The sequence below is a fragment of the Heterocephalus glaber genome, unplaced genomic scaffold (genome assembly GCF_053883595.1).
Source record: "Heterocephalus glaber isolate CG9 unplaced genomic scaffold, H.glaber_assembly_v1.0 deba00000281, whole genome shotgun sequence".
Lineage (NCBI taxonomy): Eukaryota > Metazoa > Chordata > Mammalia > Rodentia > Bathyergidae > Heterocephalus > Heterocephalus glaber.
The window spans coordinates 35,774,287-35,797,507 of NW_028258139.1; the positions used below are offsets into that span (position 1 = coordinate 35,774,287).

The following is a 23,221-nucleotide window of genomic DNA, read 5'->3' on the forward strand; positions in this document are numbered from 1 at the left end:
GTGTGAGGGGAGAATTTCAAATATAGAAGGTAAGACTGCAATTAGTGACCAGGAAAAGAAAAATTGCCTCGAAATTATAAGGGAACATGAGAAATCAACCAAGCAGCTGCTAGATGATGCAAAGAAGAATAACATAGACTGACTGGAGTCAAAGAAGAGACAGGAGAGAGTGCAGATGACATAAAAAAATCTGTACACTGCTGTAATGGCAGAAAATTTCCCAAGCACGGGAAAAGAACTTGACATACAGATAAATGAGGCATATAGGACTCCAAATATGCTTGACCAAAAAAAATCAACACACAGTCATATAATTGTTAAGATTCCAGAAACCCAACAGAAGAACAAAGTTCTACAAGCAATTAGAGAAAAGAAACAAATCACATACAAAGGAAAGCCCATCAGAATCACAGCAGACTTCTCAACACAAACCATCAAGGCAAGAAGAGCTTGGAATGACATATTCCAAGCCCTAAAAGAAAACAGCCTCCAACCCAGATTGATGTACCCTGCAAAACTATCTTTCAAAATGGATGGAGAAATAAGATACTTTCATGACAAAGAGCACCTTAGGAACTTGATGAATACCAAACCAGCACTCCAAAGAATTTTACACAATAGCCTAGGAACAGACATTGAGGATCACAACCCCAGGAAGCAAAAGCAGAATGAACCCATCTGGTATGACAAGAAATTAAATGTAAAGGGGGAGAACCCAACAAAAAGAAAAAGTCATGGCAATGACAAGTCAATACATTTCAGTTATAACCATTAATATTAATGGTCTCAATTCACAAATCAAAAGAAATAGACTGGTAGAATGGGTCAAGAAGCAAAATCCAACAATATGCTGCATACAAGAAACACACTTAATTCAAAAGGAAACTCATAGGCTGAAAGTTAAAGGATGGAAAACAATACTCCATGCAACGGGAACCCGAAAAAAAGCAGGAGTAGCTATCCTCTTTGCAGATCAAGTAGATTTCAAACCAACACTGATTAAGAGAGACAAAGAAGGACACTACATCCTTGTAAAGGGAAGAATCCAAGAGGAAGAGATGACAATCATAAATATCTATGCACCAAACACTAGTGCATCCAACTATATAAAACAAATACTAACGGACATGAAAAGTCATATAAGCACTAATACAACTGTAATGGGGGACCTCAATACCCCACTGTCACAAATTGATAGATCAACTAGACAAAAAGCAAGCAACAAAATGCTAGAACTCAATCAAACTCTTGAACAAATGAACTTAACAGATGTTTACAGAGTGTTCCATGCCACAAAATCAGAATACATATTCTTTTAAGCCACACACATGTCATTCTCCAAAATAGACCACATACTCACTCAGAGAACATGTTTAAGTAAGTGCAGAGGAACTGAAGTCATCCTCTGTATATTATCAGACCATAGTCTGATGAAATTGAAGATCAATAGCAAAAGAAACTACAAAAATTACATAAACACATGGAAATTGGACAAGACACTTCTGAATAACTAATGAGTCACAGAATAAATTAAAGAAGAAATCAGACAATTCCTTCAATTAAATGATAGTGACAATACAACATATCAGAATCTATGGGACACAATGAAAGGAGTCTTATGAAGGGAATTCATACCAGTGAATCCACATATTAGGATAACAGAGCAAGCCCAATTAAACAACCCGATGCTGAACCTCAAGCTTCTAGAAAAAGAAGAGCAGGACAAACTCAAAGCTCATACAAGGGAGGAAATTATAAAGATCAGAGCAGAAATCAATTCAATAGAAACCAAGAGAATACAAAAAATTAATGAAGTCAAGAATTGGTTCTTTGAAAGTATAAGCAAAATTGACAAACACTTAGCCAACCTTATCAGAAAAAGGAAAGAAAAGGCCCAAATCCATGCAATTAGCACTGAAAAGGGTGAATTTACAACAGACCCAGCAGAAATCCAGAGGATTATCAATACCTACTTCCAGAACCTATATGCCAATAAGATGGACAACACAGAAGAAATGGACAGATTCCTAGATATGTATGAATTACCAAAGTTGAAGAAGACCTAAAAATTCTAAAGAACCCAATATCAATCAAAGAAATTGAAAACGTAATTAAAAACTTACCAACAAAGAAAACCCCAGGTCCTGATGGTTTCATTTCTGAATTCTACAGGACATTTAGAGAGGAACTGCTGCCACTACTGTTTAAACTCTTCAGTGAAATTGAAAGGGAAGCAATACTTCCAAATTCATTACTGGAAGCAACCATCACCTTGATCCCCAAAGCAGAGAAAGACCCAACCCAAAAAGAGAAGTATAGGCCAATCTCACTAAGGAACATAGATGCAAAAATCCTTAATAAGATACTGGCAAATAGAATGCAGAAGATCATCAAGGAGATCATATACCCTGACCAAGTGGGATTCATCCCAGGGATGCAGGGATGGCTCAACATACACAAATCAATCAATGTAATACACTATATCAATAGAGCCAAGGACAAAAACCATATGATTATATCCATAGATGCAGAGAAAATATTTGACAAAATCCAACAAGCATTTATGATAAAAACGCTACAAAAAATTGGAATAGATGGTCTCTACCTCAATCTGATAAAAGCCATCTATGAAAAACCAACAGCCAATATCATACTAAATGGTCAACAACTGAAATCCTTCACACTAAAATCAGGAACAAGACAAGGATGTCCACTATCACCACTCCTGTTCAATACAGTTTTGGAAACATTAGCCATTGCAATTAGACAAGAGAAAGGAATAAAGATCGGAAATGAAGAAGTCAAATTGTCATTATTTGCAGATGACATGATACTCTATGTAGAAGACCCCAAGAACTTCACCAAAAGTCTTCTAGACTTAATAACCAAATTCAGTAGAGTAGCTAGATACAAGGCCAATACACAAAAATCAATAGCTTTCCTCTCCATGAACAACAGACTCACTGAGACAGAAATAGGGCAGACAATTCCTTTCACAATAGCATCCACAAAACTGAAATACTTAAGAGTCAACCTAACGAAAGAAATCAAAGAACTCTACTCTGAAAACTATAGAGATTTGAAAAGAGAGATTGAAGATGATATCAGAAAATGGACAGACATCCCCTGCTCCTGGGTAGGAAGGATCAATACAGTGAAAATGGCCATACTTACAAAACTTCTATATAGATTCAGTGCAATCCCAATTGAAATTCCAGCAGCATACTTCACAGACCTTGAGAAAACAATCCAAAAATTCATTTTGAACAAGAAGAGACCTAGAATAGCAAAAGCAATTCTAGGTAACAGAGACATGGCAGGGGGTATCACAATCCCCAACTTGAAACTATACTACAAAGCTACTGTGATAAAAACTGCATGGTACTGGCAAAGAAACAGACCTAAGGACCAGTGGAAGAGATTAGAAGATGCAGAGACAACTCTAGACACACTCAGTCATCTCATCTTCGATAAAGGAGCCAAACACCCTCACTGGAGGAAAGATAGCCTCTTTAATAAATGGTGCTGGAAAAATTGAGTTTCAACTTGCTAAAGATTAAAACTAGATTTATATCTCTCAACATGCACTAAACTAAAATTGAAATGTATTAAGGATATAAATATTAAAATAGAAATGTTGAACCAGTTGGAACAGAGGTTAGGTAGAACTCTTGAAGACATTGGGATAGGAAAAGACTTTATGAACAAAACCTCAGTTGCCTATGAACTAGCACAGACAATCAACAAGTGGGATCTCTTCTTATTAAAAAGCTTCTGCACAGCAAGAGAAACTACCAACACTGTGAAGAGACAACCCACAATTTGGGAAAAAATCTTCACCTGTTCTTCCTCAGACAAAGGTCTACTATCATAAATCTATAAAGAACTTTAAAAATCAGACCTCCCAAATTTAAAGACCCAATCCAAAACTGGGCATCTGAAATGAACAGACAGTTCTCAGACAATGAAGTAGGAATAGCAAATAAACACATGAAAAAATGTTCAATATCACTGGTCATTCGAGAGATGCAAATGAAAGCAATGCTGGGATTCCACCTCACTCCAGAAAGAATGGCTGCTATCATGAAATCAACCAATAACAAATGCTGGTTGGGCTGTGGGGAAAGAGGAACCCTGCTCCACTGCTGGTGGAAGTGTAGACTCGTGCAACCACTGTGGAAATCACTATGAAGAAAGGACAAAGAACTAGGACTAGAAGTCCCATCTGACCCAGCTATTCCCCTATTGGGTATCTACCCCAAGAAATAAAAGAATCATACCACAGTGATATATGTGCACCCATGTTCATAGCAGCAGTTTATAATAGCTAAAATTGGAGGCAATCCAAATGCCCATCAACTGGAGACTGGATAAAGAAAATGTGGTTTTTAATAAAATGGAGTACTACTCAGCCATAAAAAATGTGAGATTAGAGACATTTATAGCTAGATGGATGCACATTGAGGTGATACTCTTAAGTGAAATAAACAGGACACACATGTGTAAATACCAAATAATTTCTCTAGTGTGAGAAACTGAAAGTGTAAATAAGGACTAAATGTATAATAGGTAATGTGAAATAGGAAGAAAAGGGGCAAAGGGGAAGGAAGTGGGAGGGCTAGGGGAAAGGATAGAAGGGAATGGGATTAATATGAGAAAATGGAAAAATAGGAACAAAATCTTTGTAAATAGGGAGGAATGGAGGTTTTGAAGGGAGGGCTGGGCAAGGGTGAAAAATAAGAACCAAGAGAGATTATGTAAAGGTGCAAATTTCCAATGATGAATGTCCTTATATTGTATATCTAAAATGTACCAATAAAATAAATTTTTTACAGTGACATTTAAATGATTTAATACAAATACACATCTTGATAATTTCAAAATTAAGAATCATTTAACTGTAAAAAAAAAATAAGGAAGGGTGGAGGTGGTGAAAGGTGCACAGGTAATGTGGAAAAAATAAGAACCAAGATACATCATGTACAGGTACAAGCACCCAATGATAAATGTATTGTATACCTAAAATGTACCAATAAAATAATTTAAGGAAAAAAATGTTTATGAGCCTTTTGTTGTCATATAGGTAGGTTTCCAAGCTAGGAATATACTTTCTTTAATATGTGCTAGTCAAATTTTATATTTCCTCCAGAGTCGGTTTCATTAATTTGTCTTCCAAGGTAGTTCTTAGAAGTTGTCAAATTTATTTCAAAAAAGATTTTTGTAATATGCTTTCTATATCCTTTTAAATTCTGTAAAATCTGTGGTAATGTCTCTTATTTTTGATATTTTAATTAAAACAATGTGTAATTGATATTGTGTAATAGGAAGAAAAGGTCTGCAGGCATAGAGGAAGTGGGAGAGGTAGGGGAAAAGAAAGAAGGGGAAAGAAAAAATATGAGAAAAGGAAAGAAAATGGAAACAAAGTCTTTGTAAATAGGGAAGGGTGGAGGTGGTGAAGGGAGGGCGGGAGAATGGGGAAAAAAATAAGAGCCAAGATGCATCATGTAAAGGTACAAGATCTCAATGATGAATGTAACTGTATTTTATATCTAAAATGTACCAATAAACTTAAAGGAAAAAAAAACTTAAGGTTCGATTAACTATACGTTATACTTTCAACAGGTGTGAATGCTTTAAATTATAGAAGATAAATAAGTAGTCTCCAAGATGCAGTAAGTTTTAAATAATCTGTTTCATGGAACAAAACTAAATTTTTGGCAGAGAGGAAGAAACTAACCTATCTTTTTAACTGGTGGCTCGTGTTTTAAATTAAATATAACTGTACATATAATATTTATAAAAATTCTGGATACCATTTGTTCTTTACATATCCTTGGCTAAAGAAAGCCACTCTTAAAGCAGCAAGTCTGAAGAGGATATACAGTGAAATTGTCTCAACAAGGGTAATATTTGGCTTAAGTCCTTAAACTGATAGCACATGCATCCTCTATAACTAAGGGCAAACTCCCTAACAGCAGTTCCAGATCCCTTACTCAAACTAAGATAATCAGACTGTGATTCACCATGTCTCCAGGAATGCTCTCCCAGCTGGCACACTTGCAAACTCACTTCAAAAGACATATAACTACACTCCCCTGCCATTAAAAAAAAAATCAAACATGTTTTCACTCTTTCAGGGCCAGCTGTAGACATACATTCTTCCCCTAGCCAGGTCCTGACCAATTTAACAACATTCAAACATGAACTTACATCAACCCATGCATGATCTAATATGATGATCTTACCAAGGTCTTCCACCATCTAGATCACATGCCAAGCAAATACAATGGACAAGTGATTCAGTGGAGGGAAGGCAAGCTCCACAACTCTCCACCGGAATCTGCGCACACACACATACACACACACCCCTGCTCCAGTCCAGCTTACAGAAGAACCCTTTCTTCACTGGAGCACTCTGCTTCACTATTAAATTCATAGAAATCTTACTGCACATGTCACTTATTGTTCTTAATATTACACCTCATTCCAGGAAGAAGTAATACACCAGTTTTGAGGGAACCATGAAAACTATTTCTAGGAGTCTTTGTCAGATTAAATGCTCCCTTACCTCTACCAGGGAACTGAAGACACTCACTTTTGCCCTGGAATTTCTTCATTTTGTTCTCCAAAAACTGATCACGTAATGACCACTCACCCTCCACTGCCATCATGAAAATCTACTCTTCCTGTGGACACACAGGAAGAGGGCAGTTCATGCAGGGACTGTGGTCACCATGAGCACTCAGATCAAGAGGGGCAATGCTGTGCCAAAGAAGCAAGGTGTTCCTTGAAAGTTCAGAACACGTGAGGTGAAAGAGAAACCTTTACCCCAAAGATAACCACAAAAAGATTTATCTAACTGACCATGAAAACTTGCCACAGAATTGACTTCATAGAGACTCTTTTATGTGATACCACTGGACTACAGAGGTATGGCCCACTCAGCACAAGGTGGGGATTTGACACTCTCCACTCCACTCAAAAATACTGCTCAGGGTACTGTTCACTACATTACTCTATGTGCTCTCTATTTCTTTCTGGATTTTAAGTTGGCAATACCTGATCATCTCCCAAGCAAATGGCTTGTTTTTACACTGTTGTTTTGATGTTGAATAAATATCAAAAATATCTTATAAAACAAGCTTTATATGTTTCCCGGTAAGAAAAAAACAAAAATCACACACACAGACACATGCGCACACACACATGACTGTGACTACTCCATGATTGCTCTTTCTTCAAGTCTTTTTTCCTCTCCCATTTTACTACTTATAATTTATTTTTTATTCTTTTAGCTTCTGCAATAACTATATGTCACCTTTAATTTTTCTGTTAGCTAGGTAGAGCTCAAATAGGCATATTTTAAGAATGTTTCTGGACTGGACCTTTGAACACTTTTAGCTCAAATATATGTCCATATTTCTCCATCCTGATTATATACAGCAGCTTCTGAGAAAACCAAGAAAGAAACGGCCCCTGTCAGGACCATCTACTTAAGTATCAACTTGAACAACTAGAAAAACTTTAAATCCCAAGCAATTCAAGTTTAAGCACAGTCTCAAATTTACTATCTATACAGACAAGTTTATTTATCTAATGTAAATTTTATAGAGCACTGAAAAAATACATTTCATATCAAGGAACCAACACAAGAAATTCACATTTTGCTGCAGAGACATGAAAATACATGGAAACACTAACATCATATCCTCAACTATAACAAAATAGTGTTTAGCCCCTAGATGGTTCTAGGCAACTATAGTCTGACCTAAAGAATAATGAGCTAATGGCCAAAGAAAATGAAAAAGGAAAAGAGAAAATTTTAATTCTATCATTGTCTCCATTGCTTCACAACTAGTTGTGATGTGATCAAAAATCCAAAATCACATCTCTAACTCACCAGAAAACTACTACATTTTCATCCAGTTACACCTAAGTTAGAACATGTTATAGTTTCAGGTTTTATCACTGATATTACTATAATTAGCTGAATATCAGATAAATTTAAAAGTCTACTTTCTTTCTATAAATACTTCCCCTTGAGTCATGAGAAAATGACTCCTGCCATATAAAATCTGAGTTTTTCACTGCATCTAACCTATCACCTCCATTTATTCAATGAGACTACTCTTTCTTACACAATAGCTATGTTCTTTTGGCTCAATGTTAATTGTAGGTCATTAAAATTTAGAGTTTTGATTTAATCTTGACCAAAATTTCTTGGGCCTCTGCTTCCATATAAATTAATGTTAATTACTTTGGTAAACTTTAATCCAATTCTTATTATTTTCCACAACTTAACATGTGAGATAAATGCATTAAGCTCATCCCTAACACACACCAAACAACAGAACCAATGGAAAGAGTTTTACATTTTCCCAACAATTTTCCTCATGGCCACTATGATCTTGTGAATCCAAGTAAGTCCAAGAGTTCAGCTTTGAGGGTTTCTCTCCCACATAACACAACAAATCACCTGACTGGTTTGCATAATATGAGAATCTAAGGTCAATTCCTCTCTGATGTGACCTCACAGTTTCCCTTAAAAAATTGAAGACCTGGATACCCAGTCATATGTGCTAAAGCAATTACAGAGAGGACTTATTTATAAAACATTAATCCCCCTGTCATGCAGAATACATAGAAAATCCCTGATACACTTGTGCACTGAAACTACACTGGAAACAAATTTTCCTAAGTCTCCAAAGACCTTTCCCTTGACAGTTCTGACAGGCCTTTCTCCAGTCTTCAATCCCCTGACCTCTATGCTTCAGTTAGCACAGCTGAAATTCTCTCCTTACATGGCTTCTCTGAGTGTTACCTATGCTCCTCTACAGCCTCTTTGTCTCATTTGCTGACTACTCTTTTCATCTGCCTCCACCCCCTTGGCTGACAACAGCTCCTGAGGTTCAGAAATCTGCTTTCTGCATTTCTCTCTCCTTATTTACCACCTGCATTCCTGAACAATGACCTTATCCAGGCCCTTCAAACAATTATTGATTGATGTTTGGCTTCTCAGACTATGCTCCTCTTTACACTTACCAACTGGCCATCCAGGATATGATCCCTGACACCTGAGAGGTAATAGCCCAGAAACTGAGCTCATTTCCTCCCATCCCAGCAGAATTTCCCAACATCCTACACCATACCTACACTACAAAACTGCCCCCAACACCATCCTCTCTACCTCCAGCTGTACTTCTGCAGTCTACCTTCTCCTTCACTGCCACTACATACATTCAAGGACCTACAGCACTGTCATACTACTATTGCATAAAATCAATAATCAAATCCATCCCAACTTATGCATGGCCATGAAAGTTTCCCTTGTACCAAGCCAGCATGCTTGGGCAAACATCACATATGACTCACTTATTGTCATTTCCAAACACATGTGCTCACACATACCTTTCTTCCCACTTGAAATGCCATCGTCATCTATCTGCCAATTTAGGTTGCTCTTTTCCTTCACTACCCAGTTCAAAATTCACACCCATCCTCTCCAGTCCCATGCCCTCAGCATCACTCCTTTCATCATTCAGTACTTAAATATTCCATTTGCACTCTGTTTCCTCCACTTTTGATATGCTACGTTGCAAGTGCTCTCAATTTGTCAGGTGCACAAATGACTGCCTACTAGATTATAAAACTCCTTGGAAGCTGGAAATCTCTCTTATATAATAATATTCTACTTCTTATATAAGAATATTTAGAACATTTTGATACTACCTGCATGCAGCATAATACCAGCAAGTAACTACTAATTAAGAAATAAAGTAGTTAGCGTCATTGACCAAGATCATACTCATAGACCAAGTCCTATAAGAAACATGACACATTCAGTAGTCAAAGGGGACCTCATTCTCTTCCACAACAAGTTTTCAATTATTCCACTACAGACACTTTCTCTCTTTAAATTAGCTTTATTGCCTTTTTCATATTTTCCTTGTTACTTTGTCCACCTGCTGGAAAGAAAGAGAATAATTCTTACCTAACCTAGTGACTTTCTCCTGCCCGTTCCTTGAATCTTGGCTCCACAACTCACTCTGCTCTGTGCTACTCCCAGAGGCATAACAGAGCACATTCTCAAGGGAGCCCAGGCTTCAGTCTAAACCCCTAATGTCTGCCCTGGAAAGTAATTTCGCCAGCCACCTAAAAGTCAAGAAGCAGCCTGCATTTCACCAAACTATACAAAGGTTATACACAGTTTGATGCCAATGTTATGAAGGAGAAAAAAAGAGAATTAGATTTTACTTTCTCTAACTCAAAGAATAGAATGAGAAAAAAAGTACAGAATACTACATATCATTTCCACATTGGATAAATGACAGAGTGACACAAGATGCCTCAGCCAAGTATTTTGGCCTGCTGACTCCAGACATGCTCCCAAGTCCCTCAGAGACTCTGCCTCACTGCTCTGCAACACCTTATTTGGGAGCCAGATCCAAGCACTCCATCAATTCATTCTCTCAATCAAATCCTGGGCTCTAACACTTCCTGGGAATCTTCCTGAAAAAAAGCACTTAGAAAACCCAGGCTTACACTGATCTATCCCAGATATTACATTCATAGTTTTCAAGTAGGTTTCATATGGAAGATATAATCCATTCAAGGAAAAGACTGCTCCACACACTATGGGAATGCTAATCCTTCCTCACACAGCACCCAGCCCACCAGAACAAAGAGCCATTACTATGGAATTGGTGAGATCAGAGTTAGATGGATGTGGACAACAGATAGATATATTCTGGGGATAGAGAACTAAAAGATGTCAGGACAAGGCAAGAGGTTAGCTCCTAGGAATTTTCATCACCTCCATTAGTAGAACAAAGGTCAGAATACTAGCTTGATAGGGGATTTTTCAAAGGATACTGCAAGTCATTTGTTCATACTGAAACTTAATGAAACTTAGTTAATAGAAAAATATTTTATTTTGGCTCATAGTCCAGAGAGGGCTTCAGGGCAAAACACAAGAAATACCATTTTGTTATTTCTCCTATATGTAAAGTGATCATTAGGTTACACCCAAGACTACAAGAACCAAAATTTTTAATTTTGAACTTTCAGTTTTTAAAACAGCCCAGGATAAATCTACCATCAATGAGACTTTTCTATCAATGGGGGGAAAGCACTAGCAGAACATGACAAGATACATTTGATGAAAATGAACTTCTAATTTAAAACACAAAGGCCATACTGTACACCAAAGACAAAAAGACAATACTGCCAAGGGCATAAGCAGAAAAAGTCACATGCCAGTTAATATTAGTAAAAGAAATGTGATTCCATGAGTGAAAGATTGAACAACACTCCAATGTCTACAAAACACAGGACAACCTTACTACTTTTCTGAAAAGAGTGGCTAACATTATCAGACTAGGTCTGGACCAGAGCTTATTCCTCTTCTACTCTTTCTACTTTCCAATACTGACAGGTAGAAGCGTTATTTTTATTGTTTTCTAAAAATGCACAATTATAACTCCTTTCATTTTTGTTTTATACTTGGAATGTTTGCTTTCCTTCCTCTGAGAGCTTTCTTTCTATCACTTTCTCTTCTTTCTAGAGTGAACTGTGGCACAGCTTTGTAAAACACACACTGGCAACTTGCTGTAATGTGAGCTGGTGATGCACATAGAAATATCATCCTTCTTGGACAAAGACATCCAATTAGAGGGCCATAATCAATCCAGGCAATCTGCCTTCACACCACCCAGGCTCAGAGCATAAACTCTGATGTCAGACCAACCTCACTCAAATCTTGGCTCTGCCACTGACTAAAGCCATGACCTCAAGAAGATACTGTTACTCAACCCCATCAAAAGCCACCTTAAAGGAACACACCTTGGGATAATAATACAATAACAATAACATTTCTAGCACTCTTATAATGATTCAAAGGGAGACTGAATTTCAGAATGTACAGCACTGCCCCTAGCACATAATAAATCCTGCCTAACTTTGAAGTATTAATAAAATCAGTGAGGGTACCACTTCTACTTGTAACCTAAACTGTCTCATTCATAAGATGCAGATAACACTAACCACACAAAATTGTTACAAAGATGATTCAAGACATCTGAGAAAATACTGTTTGACGATACAGCTATACCCCTTGTAAGGCAATGCTGCTCTATCCAGTTGAAATTGAATGTTTTGTAAATTCCATGGTCAAATACAACACACAATGTTTGCCCTAACTTTTCACAAAGAGATAGAAACTGCTTGTGGTGATTCCAATTTGGTTGAGTGTTTCTGTATTTCGGTACAACACAGGAGGAGACATCTGCCAGGAGAAAACACAAGTCTCCAAAGCAAACAATCTTCTGACAATATAATGGAAGCATCCACCAGCCAGAAGACAGGAAAGCACTGTCTTTTACACCAATGCTTTCCAATGTTTGGTCTCTCACCATGTGCAAGAGAATACGATGAAGTGCTTTTACAGATCATCCATGGCCTTTACCCAACTTCCACCCCAGAACTCTAAAAGGAAAGCTCAACAATCCACACTTTAACAAGACCTCCAAGTGATTCAGATGCACACTGTAGACTGAGAACTGCTGTTTCAAAATTTGTTAAGGAAAGTCACGGGAAGTATAAGTATCCCTGTCACTGGAAAATTATTCACTAGAAAACAAAGAAGGAAGTAGATCCTTCCAATCAACTTTATTCTAGGTAAAAATTCTAAAATAGAGTAGGCAAAGTTCAAAGAAAGTTATTTAACTTTTCCTTTAAATGAATGATTTCCGTGCCATCTCCTAGAGTAATGTGAGAATTATTTTACAGTTCATCTTTATGGTCAGTCAGCTTCTGTAGTACTCCAAACACTGACTCCACTTCTCTCCCACACTTGCTATACCTACAAGTTAAGCAGGGATTGAAAATCACACACTTTTGAGTTCCAGTGTTTCATCAAGCCAAGCCCCAGCTTCCACTGAACCTTCCTGAAGTACTATACCCATCTTTTTGAGGCAGACATCTAATGAGAGGATTGTAACCAATACAAGAGATCTCCCAGTCCCTGGTGAGCCTGCAAGGGCCAGGGTGGGGGGCGGGGGTCTCTGCACAGAACACTGTAGATGGCACCCAGCCATGCTCACAATAAGCTCTTCCAACCTGAAGGAGCCAGGACAGATTCTCCAAGAATGAATTATGCCAAGAAAGGCTCATTTCTACTCTTGAATAAATAACTACCACATTTATGTTGGGTTCAGAAAAATATTCAACCCTAACCCCTTACTAACTTATTGCACCCTATGTTCATTACTTGATACAGTGCTTAAGGCTTTTGCTCACTATGGAGCACATGAAGAATGGCATCTGTATGTGACACTTAACTTAGTCCACTGAAGCCCTGCCCAATTATCCAAGAGCTGTGGAGAAAACCAATTGTTCATCACATCTGTAATCCACAACTGCAGGAGGAAAGCTCACTCTGAGGAATATCACTCTGTGCCTATACAGCGGCTTCATAGACTCCCTACCGAGGCACCATTTTGACAGCTGTCAGTAAGTGAAGTAGGCTGGAAGGTGTCACTCAAAATGACTACCAAAGCAGGGGATTCCAATGGATAACATTAAGCTGGAAACAGGAAACAACACCTGAAGTACAGGAATATAGACATATAAGAGAAAAGAAAGGGGCTCAAAAGCACTGGTGAACCAAGGTAGGTCCAAGACCACAACACACAGGTGGGTTCCTCCCCTGGTCAGAAAATAGACCACAGACAAGTTCACCGATAAGCCAAGACGTGCTTGAAAAAGTAGTGTGCTGTTTTTTCTGACATTTTTAGCAGTGACTTGGAGGAAGATAAATAAATATAATATAGCTTACAAAAACATCAAGTTATCCAAAGATGGGAGATGTTATAATTCTTTCTTATTTTCAAAGGCTGTTAAATGGAATAAGGATTAATTGTATTATCAAGCAAACAACCAAGACCTAAGGGTCAAAATCACAGGACACAACTTTGATTCAATGCACTGGAAGATATTTCAGCAATTAAAACCATCCACAAATGGACAGGACCACCGTGCAAAAGCAAAATGCTCTCTGCCCTTGAGAGAGTAAATTATGATCAGTTAGAAAAAACACAGCAAGGATTTCTGCTTAGATGAAAGAGAGATTAGCTGGCCCTTACACCCCTTCAGCACCCAAGTTCTACAAAAATACTTCTGATAGAAACAAAATCGTTCTCCCACTAAAGGAGGCGTAATGAACTAGCAGAGTGTGCAACAGCTAAAATGATCCCAGTCTAGATTACAAGTCGAAGCCCTTTCTTTCCATTCTGGGAAATATAACTGATAGAAGCTTATTTTTATCTCTGACATCACTCTACCACTAGCACTACTCCTATTACCCTTATCACTGAGGATCCTTTCCAACAGAAGTTTATAAACTTTAGAAGTCAGGGCAAATAAAAAGAAAACTCCTATATCCTTGAAGGCTGACTGCTGAAAAATTGAGATGATCGTTCACTCTCCTCATTTAGTGCAACAAGGAAGTAAAAGGAAGAGGGATTTAGAGTAAGGGGACTATAAAAAGCTCCGAGCACTTGGTCTGGAAGGATGACACCATGGACTGGCCAGGGATCAGCTTACACTGAGCTCTGCGGGGAAGTTCCCCAGACCTGGAATGCATGCAAAACCAGTGGAAATTTTGTAGAACGAAAGTAATCAAAGTTTCATACCCAATCTGACTTGGTCTCCCATTTCTGTATACAGCAATAAATCCTTAATGAGTACAATTTGGTGATCTCCAGCCATGAGTCTTCAGGGAAAAGTGGGGATCATATAGCAATAATGTTGACTCAAAAACCACTCCCCTAACAGGCCAGCATTTTCTTCCCTGTAAATAAGAGTAATGAGCACTTGCCTTCACGTAGGAAAGCAGAGTTCCCTTCAGCTGCAATTCTGCCAAGATTCCATTGGCTTCTCACCTGTAAAGGCCAAGACATCCACAGTAATGGAGGCTGCCCCATTCCAGCCCTGTGACTCTTAAGGAGAATAAAGAGAGGCTTTCCAGTGTCAGATTGATACAACCTCAGTTACTGCAGACACCGTGTCTCTAGGTTTCCCTTTTGGTCAAAGAAATAGCCCCATGAGAGAGCACATAAAGATGAAAATGCGGTTTCCACTCAAATGTCTGTTAAGACAGTGAAAGGGAAATGAGGATCATGGCAGGAGGGGAAAAAAGAAATGAAGATTACAGTAAGGTCCCTAAGTACAAAACAAATGGGCAGAGCTACAGTCACTACTGCTACACTGAGACAGGCAAACAGTTCTGGAACATCACAGATGATAAAGAGTGGCATACTTTCTTGGAAATGCATAACAGGACACTTGATAGCTATTGTCATAATAAAATTTTGGTCATCAAATGTATAAATTAAGTCTACTTGGCATTGTCAGACCTCAGCTTTAAATGTAAGGCTCCTTTTCTTTCTGCATATCTAAGAAATCCAGTCACAAGTCACAGGTGTCCTACTCTAATACAAATCCCCATGGTTTGGGTCCAGCTGACATTAGTTTTAGGGCTGCCCTTTTCCTAATTCAGTTCCCGTCCACTTGCCATGCACTATGCTGATGGAGCCCACTTGTAATTTTATCAAAGCAATGCTTATGCTATCCTTTCTAAGAAATCGGATCATTTTTCCATTTCTTTCAAATTCCAAACAAACTTTTTAAGATTTCTTAGCAGACTTTTAAGAAAAGATACAAGCACTCTTTTTCTGAGCAAGAACTGAGGTCATATAAATACAGAAATAAGAAATATAAGGAAGTAATAACTTGCACCATGCAGTCATCCCATTCAAAACACAAAAACCAAGAAGGTGACTCAAATATCCCTTGACTCAGTTACTGATGTTGTACATTGTTCATAACAAATCAACTGTTTGGATTTCATTGGCAATAATGACATATCACTATATTTAATATTGCATTATAATCTCTCAAATTTTTTGAAAGAGAATCCATCAAACAATGAACTCAGTATGATATTAAATAAATGTAAACACTTAATATGGAACATATTTTATATCAAAGGGGGCATTCCATAGTTATACTTAAATGCAATATTAAAAATCAACTATCGTATGAGTATCAAGGCTTTGTATTTCTAATCAGCAAGAAAAAAATGAAAATCACACCATAGTCCCTTTCATAAGAATATAAGAATAGAAAGTTTCAAGCTGGGTGTGGTGGCTCATGCCTGTAATCCCAGCCCTCGGGAGGCTGTGGCAGGAGGATCACCACAAATTCAAAGCCAGCTGAGCTACATAGTGAGTTCAAGGCCATCCTCAACTATATAGTATGGAGACTACCTGTCTCCAAAAAAAAAAAAAAACATAAAAAGCTTCAGAGATCACTTTGGGACTAAGCCCAGTGAGAAAACCAGGGCACATATTTGCTGTACAAGCTTCACTGTGTCATACAACTAACTGCTTACTGAAGGTCTGACCTTGCAGTCAGACCTCCTGACTCCTGCCCTCCTGCTCTCTTCTTATGCTTTCCTTCAAGCCAGATGTGTGTACTTTTCTTATCTTATCATCTTTCACCACTGTATCAGTAAGAAGATGAAGTCCACCTCCACTCTGCAGCCCTTACATAGAGCCCTGGACTGTGATAGGAGACCTTCAATATCAAGCACAGTTCTTGAGTCTGCTCTTGTGGTTAGCAGCCACAGCCTGATTCCAAACCAAGCACAGTGTGTTCAAATGGAAGTAAGGAAACAATATGTGAGTTGGGAGAAGTAGCCCTTTGATTCCTGCACTGCCTAAAATCTCTTAACTCTCACAAAATATCTACCTCCTTAAAATGTATCAAATTTAATTTATCCTGTTTTTATTTCCTTTCAGTGACTACTTCTTCTCTCTAGGAGACACTGTCAACTACAAAAACTGGACAACATAATAGTTTTTCTACTTGTTATATGTGCATTTTCATTTAGATAATGTCTTTTTATTTATAGTTTATATATATATATAGTAAAAATATACTAAAAAGTAAATTTTAAAATGAACCTTGACCTAAACTTGATACTTTATATGAAAATTAACTTGAAATAGATCATATATTTAAATGTACAACTAAAAACTTGTATAAGATAACAAAGAAAAAATCTTCAGGACCAAGGCTTAATGGAGAATATTTAGACCTGATCTGAAAAGTATGGTTCATAGAAGGAGAAAAACAATAAATTGAACCTCATCAAAATTTAACTTTTGGGGGGCCGGGGATTTAGCTCAGTGGTTTTGCCGCCCGCCACGCAAGCGCAAACACCCAAGTTCAATCCCCAGTACCAAAAAAAAAAATTTAACTTTTGGGGCAGGGGATTTAGCTCAGTGGTTCTGCTGCCTGCCTCTCAAGCACAAGGTCCTGAGTTTGATCCCAGTACCCGCCCCCCAAAAAATTTAACTTTTGCTCTGTGAAAAACTCTGTAAAGAGAACATAAGAATGAGCCACAGGCTGGGAAAAGAATAAAAGTGCAAAGCCATCATACACTACTCATAAGATTAACTTGAAATACATTAAAGACTTAAACATGAGACCTGAGCCATGAAGCTCCAGAAGAAAATGTAAAAAGCTCCTTTACACTGGGTTTGGCAATGAGTTTTTTGATATACACCAAAAGCTAAGCCAAAAAAAGCAAAATGAGACTATATCAAATCATAAAGCTTTCTGCACAGCAAAAAAATAATCAATGAAATGAAAAGGCAACTTAAAGAATAGGAGAAAATGTTTGCAAAGCACATATCAGATGCAGGGTAAGATACAAAATTATATGAAATATTTATACAACTCAATAGCAAGGATAAAACATGAACACAGGATCTGAACAGAAATTTCTCAAAAGAAGACATATAAACAACAAATAGGTATATGAAAGATGTCCAAACCACTAATTATCAGATAAATGCAAATTACAACCACAATGAGAACAAGCATTATGAGAAAGACAAAGGTAATAAGAATTAGTAAGGATGTGGCAGAAAGGAGTGCTTGTACCCCGCTGATGGAAATGTAAACTGGTATAGACATTATAGAAAACAGCATGAAGTGTCTTCAAAAAAATTAAATACCAAACACCATTGTACACTGAAATCTCATTTATGTATATCTGAAGGAAACAAAATCAGTATCTTGGAGGGATAGCTACATTCTCCTGTTCATTGAAGCGCTATTCACAATAGCTAAGATACAGAAACAAAATGTCCAACATAGATGATGGATAAGTTGTGATATAGATAGACATAGAAACAGAGACAGAGAGAGACAGATATAGATGAGAATCCATCAAAAGAGAAGAAAATCCTGCATTTGGAACAACATAAAAGAAGCTTGAGGGTATTATGGTAAGTGAAATAAATCACACAAAGACAAATCCCGATAATCTCATCTATGTGTAAAATCTAAAAAAGTCCCACTCAGTGGAAACAAAGAGTAGAATGGTGGTGTCTGAGGGCTGAAGAGTGAGGAAATGGAGGACTGCTGGGAAAAAGGTATAAACTCAGAGCTATAAAGTAGACTTTGGTGTTCTCACACACACATGCAAAATAGTGGTAGCAAGTGAGGTGATAAACTAACTTGGTTATGGTAATCCTTTCACAATATATACATATATATACATATAAAATAATCATGTTGTATCCCTTACACTTATACAATGTTATTTGTTAATTATACCTCAATAAAGATAAGCTGTAGACTAGAAGAAAATATTTGCAAATCACGTATCTGACAAAGAATTTGTATATGGAGATATGCTATGTATCCAAAATTAACAGTTAAAAAAAACTAGAAAATGAGCAAAAATATACAAAGAAATATGTTACCAAAGTGGATATACATATAGCAAATAGGATATAAAAAACATATTTAGCACCCTTAGCCATTACGAAAATACAAGTTAGAACTATGACATTAACCAAATGCTGGAGAGACTACAAAGAAAACTGATTCACTTATAAAAGTAAAATAATAGAACCACTTTGAAAAAAAACTTTGGCAGTTTGGTTGTTTCTTTAAAAAAAAAATTAAACATACATTTACCATATGATTCAGCAATTGTACTCCATTTATCCCAGAAAACTGAAAACTATCATTCAAAAGTCCATATACAATTGGTTGTAGCAGCTTTATTTGTTAATGGCCCAATACTTAAAACAATCAAAATGTCTCTTAATGCATAAATGATAAACTACTATACCCCCATACAATGGAATACTACTTAGCAATAAAAAATTAACTATTTAAGTTATTTGCAAAAACTTGTATGGATCTTAGGGGCATTCTGCTGAGTGAAAAGGGTGTCCTAAAAAGTTCACATGCTAAATAATTTCATTTATAAAGAATTTGTGAAATGACAAAAAATTTTAGAGACAGAAAACAGATTAATAGTTGCCAGGATTGATAGAAAGGAAGGTAACTATGAGGAAGTAGACCTTTTGAGGTGAGGAAATTACTTTGCATCTTAACTGTATGGTTACAGGAATCTATAGTTGATACAGTGACATGGAAAAATATGTACACATCACATTGTACCATTGTCAGCTTCCAGGTTTGATATTACACTTTAATTGTGAAAGGTGTAAACACTGGGAAAACAGGGAGATGGTTACATGAGACCTCTTCTTACTATCTTTTAAAACTACCTGTAAATCTATAATCTTTCAAGGTTAAAACTGAAAAGTCAACTTCATCCTGCCAGTGTACAAGCTGCAGGAGTATTCAGATCAACTGCCACACTCTCTCCACGTGGACAGGGCCCTGTCTTCACTTGGCACTTCTCTCTAGAAAGCTTCTCCTGGAAGCCAGGCCCAGCACGTACACCTTCACTTTGCTCTTCTCCAGTCCTTGGCTTCAGGAGCCTCTGGCAGCCACATCCTTGTGGACTTGGCAGAGGTGTATCCACACCCTCAGCCTCCTGAGGAAGCATGGCTTCAGAAAGAGGGGAACCCTCCTGCTGTCTCCAGTTTTGATGGCAGGAGTTGGCCACTGTGGTGGGGAACCCAAGACATTGTGGCATTATGCAAGAACTAGGAAGTCACAGCCCAATCTAGGGAGGAAACCGGTATGGTGGAGAAATCACCAACCCCAGTGCGAGAGCCCTAAGTTAACTGTCTGTGCCACCCTGGCTCAGCCACTTTTCCTCAGTCATTTCCCCTGTAGAATCAGAAGCTTAATCAGGTAATGTGCAATGCATATGTCTGCCCTAAACACTACTGCCCTCAAAGCACTCTCAAGAGAAAGAGCTGATTTTCTGATTACTACTTTGAAACCTCAAAAGCAAACACTCGTTCTTAAATGTATTCCTCACTTAACCAGTCCTCCCCATCACCATTATTTTAGGGAAAATTAGGATAGCCAGGTTGAACAAGTCCCAAATAAAAAACAAACTTTTAGAAAGTACTGTAGTAAAAAGGTGACAGATTTTACCAGCACATCTTTGGTTTAAGTGATTCTTTGCTCAAGACAAAATGGTCCTTTAAAAGAAAATCTTCCCTATTCATCTGGTTCATTCATACATTCACACTGGCGACAGCTCAGGGCAACTTGGAAAGGGCGGGTCTGGCACTGGCACAGCTGAAGCGAGACACTTCCTGTGCCACATCCTTTGGGACAGCTCCTGCTGTGGCAGTGAGAGAATTTAAAAGATTTTTCTTTTCAATCAAGGAAGGAAGTAAAAGATCCTAGGCCTGTGAATGAGGTAGGACATTTCTCCAAAGGAATCAATAAAAGACAATAAAAGGATCATTTGGGCCCAAGTGGAAAAAACAGAATCTTCAGCAACCTGCTTCACAGTTTTATTTTATTTTGCACTTATTTCCTCTGCATTATGTGTGACATTTTTTAAAAGAAAGAAAGGAGAGAAAGAAAAAAAAGAAAAGAAAAAAAGTTATTTTCTGGTAACTTTCTCTTGCTGACAAATTTATCTGGTTTCATACGACCTAAACTAATTTAAAGTAAAAGTATGAGAGCTGAAAAAACTTCTCATTCCATGGCTAGGTTAAACGGAAGTCCAAAAACATCAGAGGAAATGCCCAACATCACAGAGCTGGTAAATGGCACAGCTAACTGGAACTCTACCTCCGAGTATTTCCTCTGCTCCACCCTCATCCCTTTCAGCCAGGGCTTGATAATCATAGCCTCAAACTCCTGCAAAGATACCAGCTGCTTTTGGGAATTTAACTTCTCCCACAGAAAGCACTCAGGAATATTGTATGTGGTGATCCCCAATCCTTGTGACCAAGTAGAGCAAACTGTTTGCTTTCCTTCTCCACACTGACTCTACCTGGTAGACTCAGAGCATGGTTCACCCTACTCTTTTTCTTTTTTTTTTTTGGTACAAGGATTGAACTCAGGACCTTTAGTTTTCGAGGCAGGCAGTGGAACCACTGAGCTAAATCCCCAGCCCTACCCAACTCTTAATGGGCAATCTTATATAGCGGTAGCACATGTATTTCAAAAGTCTGTGTCAATCACTAGCTCAAGCACTTTATGTTGATTATGTCATTTAATCATCACAGCAACCCTATGAGTTAGGTGTTACTATGCTTATCTTGCGGGTGAGGAAACTGAGATTTAGAAAAGTTAGTAAACTACTTCAAGGCCATGTATCTAAGCCAGGCCTGTGCTATTCCAGCATGCAAGGGTTAACCTGCATGATTCTCAGACAATTCTTAAGAACTTAGCTATTCTTTCGAAACTTTATGCCAAGTTCTTTCTTTATAGATAAAAGTATTTCTAATCGCTTCTTGGCCTTTTGGCTAAGATCAAATGTAAAAGTATTTCTAGAATCCTAAATCCAATCATTCTGCTTAAGGAACAAGTAGACCTTAGGCAAATGTAACCCACTACCAATAATTGAACAATGTGTGTTACCTAGGGAGGAAACCTATCAAGAACAACATTCTAAGACTGAGCTTTTCTGGGCTTTTAACTGGCTTTTGATTCTGTGGAAACCATGTATGAGTCAAACTACCTGAGCTCAAAAGAGATACTCAGTACTTCGACATTTTCCCCACTGTAAGAATCAGGGTGGTCTGGAATAGTCTCCTCATGACAAAACAAGTAATTCTGAGTAATTTTTATCCAATCCTGACGCCCTATTTTTAAGTTCTACTTATAAAGGAATTTAGAGTACTTGCACATGGACTGTTGCACCAAAGAAAGAAAGAACACAAGTGTCTTTATCTGATCTGCCATATACATAGACACAGACCAGTGCAAGGGGCCCACTGCTGACCAGCTGTGTGCGAGGGCAAGCTGCTCACCACCTGCACATCATCATCTGCAGAGTTCACAGCTACACGAATGCCATAGGGCTCTCGAGGGGTTAAGTGAATCACTGCCTGTCCAGCCCTCAGAAGTGTACTCAGTGGACTCTCCCTACCATTATTGTGGACTTGGTAGAATTGATGAGGAGTATTATCAGAATTATCACAGGATAGGAGTGACATTACTTACATAACTGATCAATGTCTAAGAACTGCCAGAAAGAACAGTCCTAAAGAACTAGTCTTAACTAAAATCATTATTTTTACTGCATCCTCCAAAATTAAAAGTGTTTGTAATCATCTTCCATATTCCTATATCTGGTGGTTAATTCGCCTTGGTGATTTCCTCAGAGACCCCATAAAATGAAATCTAGTAAAACATTTTTTAAGGTTTTCCTGTTATTATGAAAACTCACCAGGGACACTCATTTGGAAGCTGTGCCTCAGTCACATTGCCGGTGTTTTGCCTGGGCCAGGGTAGGAGGACAGTGAAGGAAAGTCTCACCTCCCTGAAGATGCAGTGTGGCCTCCCCGAACTCAGCAAGACAGGCTTTCCTCCAGGCAGGAGACTACCTTCAGACCTCAGCTTTTTCGAGAGATTGAAAACTTTACTCCTTGCTCAACAAGAGGCCCACTGGTAAAATATGATGGACATGCTCATCCAAGCCAGGTGATGTGTATTTGAACCTTGCCACTGAGAATCGGTTTGGCTTTGTGAGTCCTTCAGTCACAGTGCATCTCCTTCTTGCCTCTGCAAAATAGGAAGAGTGGCCATGCCTCCCTTACTGGGAGGAGTAAGAAGATAGCATGCTTATGTTTAGTGCTCCACAACAAGAAGCACCACTGTTGCTATTCTAGGGAAAAACTCTCCACAGCAACAAGGTAAGAACTCTGCTACTACACAGCTGCTACCCAAGCATGGATAAGGCAGTGGTATTATA

The 23,221-nt window shown here is 38.0% G+C and overlaps 1 protein-coding gene across 9 annotated transcripts in view; it reads right to left on the minus strand.

Moving 5' to 3' along the window:
• Slc4a4 (solute carrier family 4 member 4) overlaps window positions 1-23,221 on the minus strand; it is a 393,201-nt gene that overhangs the window by 285,464 nt on the left and 84,516 nt on the right. The window contains exon 1 of one of the 9 annotated variants that reach the window (XM_087184470.1): window positions 22,697-22,724. The exons of the other annotated variants lie outside the window; for them this stretch is intronic. Coding sequence (XP_087040596.1) covers window positions 22,697-22,709 — 13 coding nt within the window. The 5' untranslated portion in view covers window positions 22,710-22,724. Of the gene's footprint in view, window positions 1-22,696; window positions 22,725-23,221 lie in introns of those variants that run through there. 9 annotated transcript variants of the gene reach the window in all.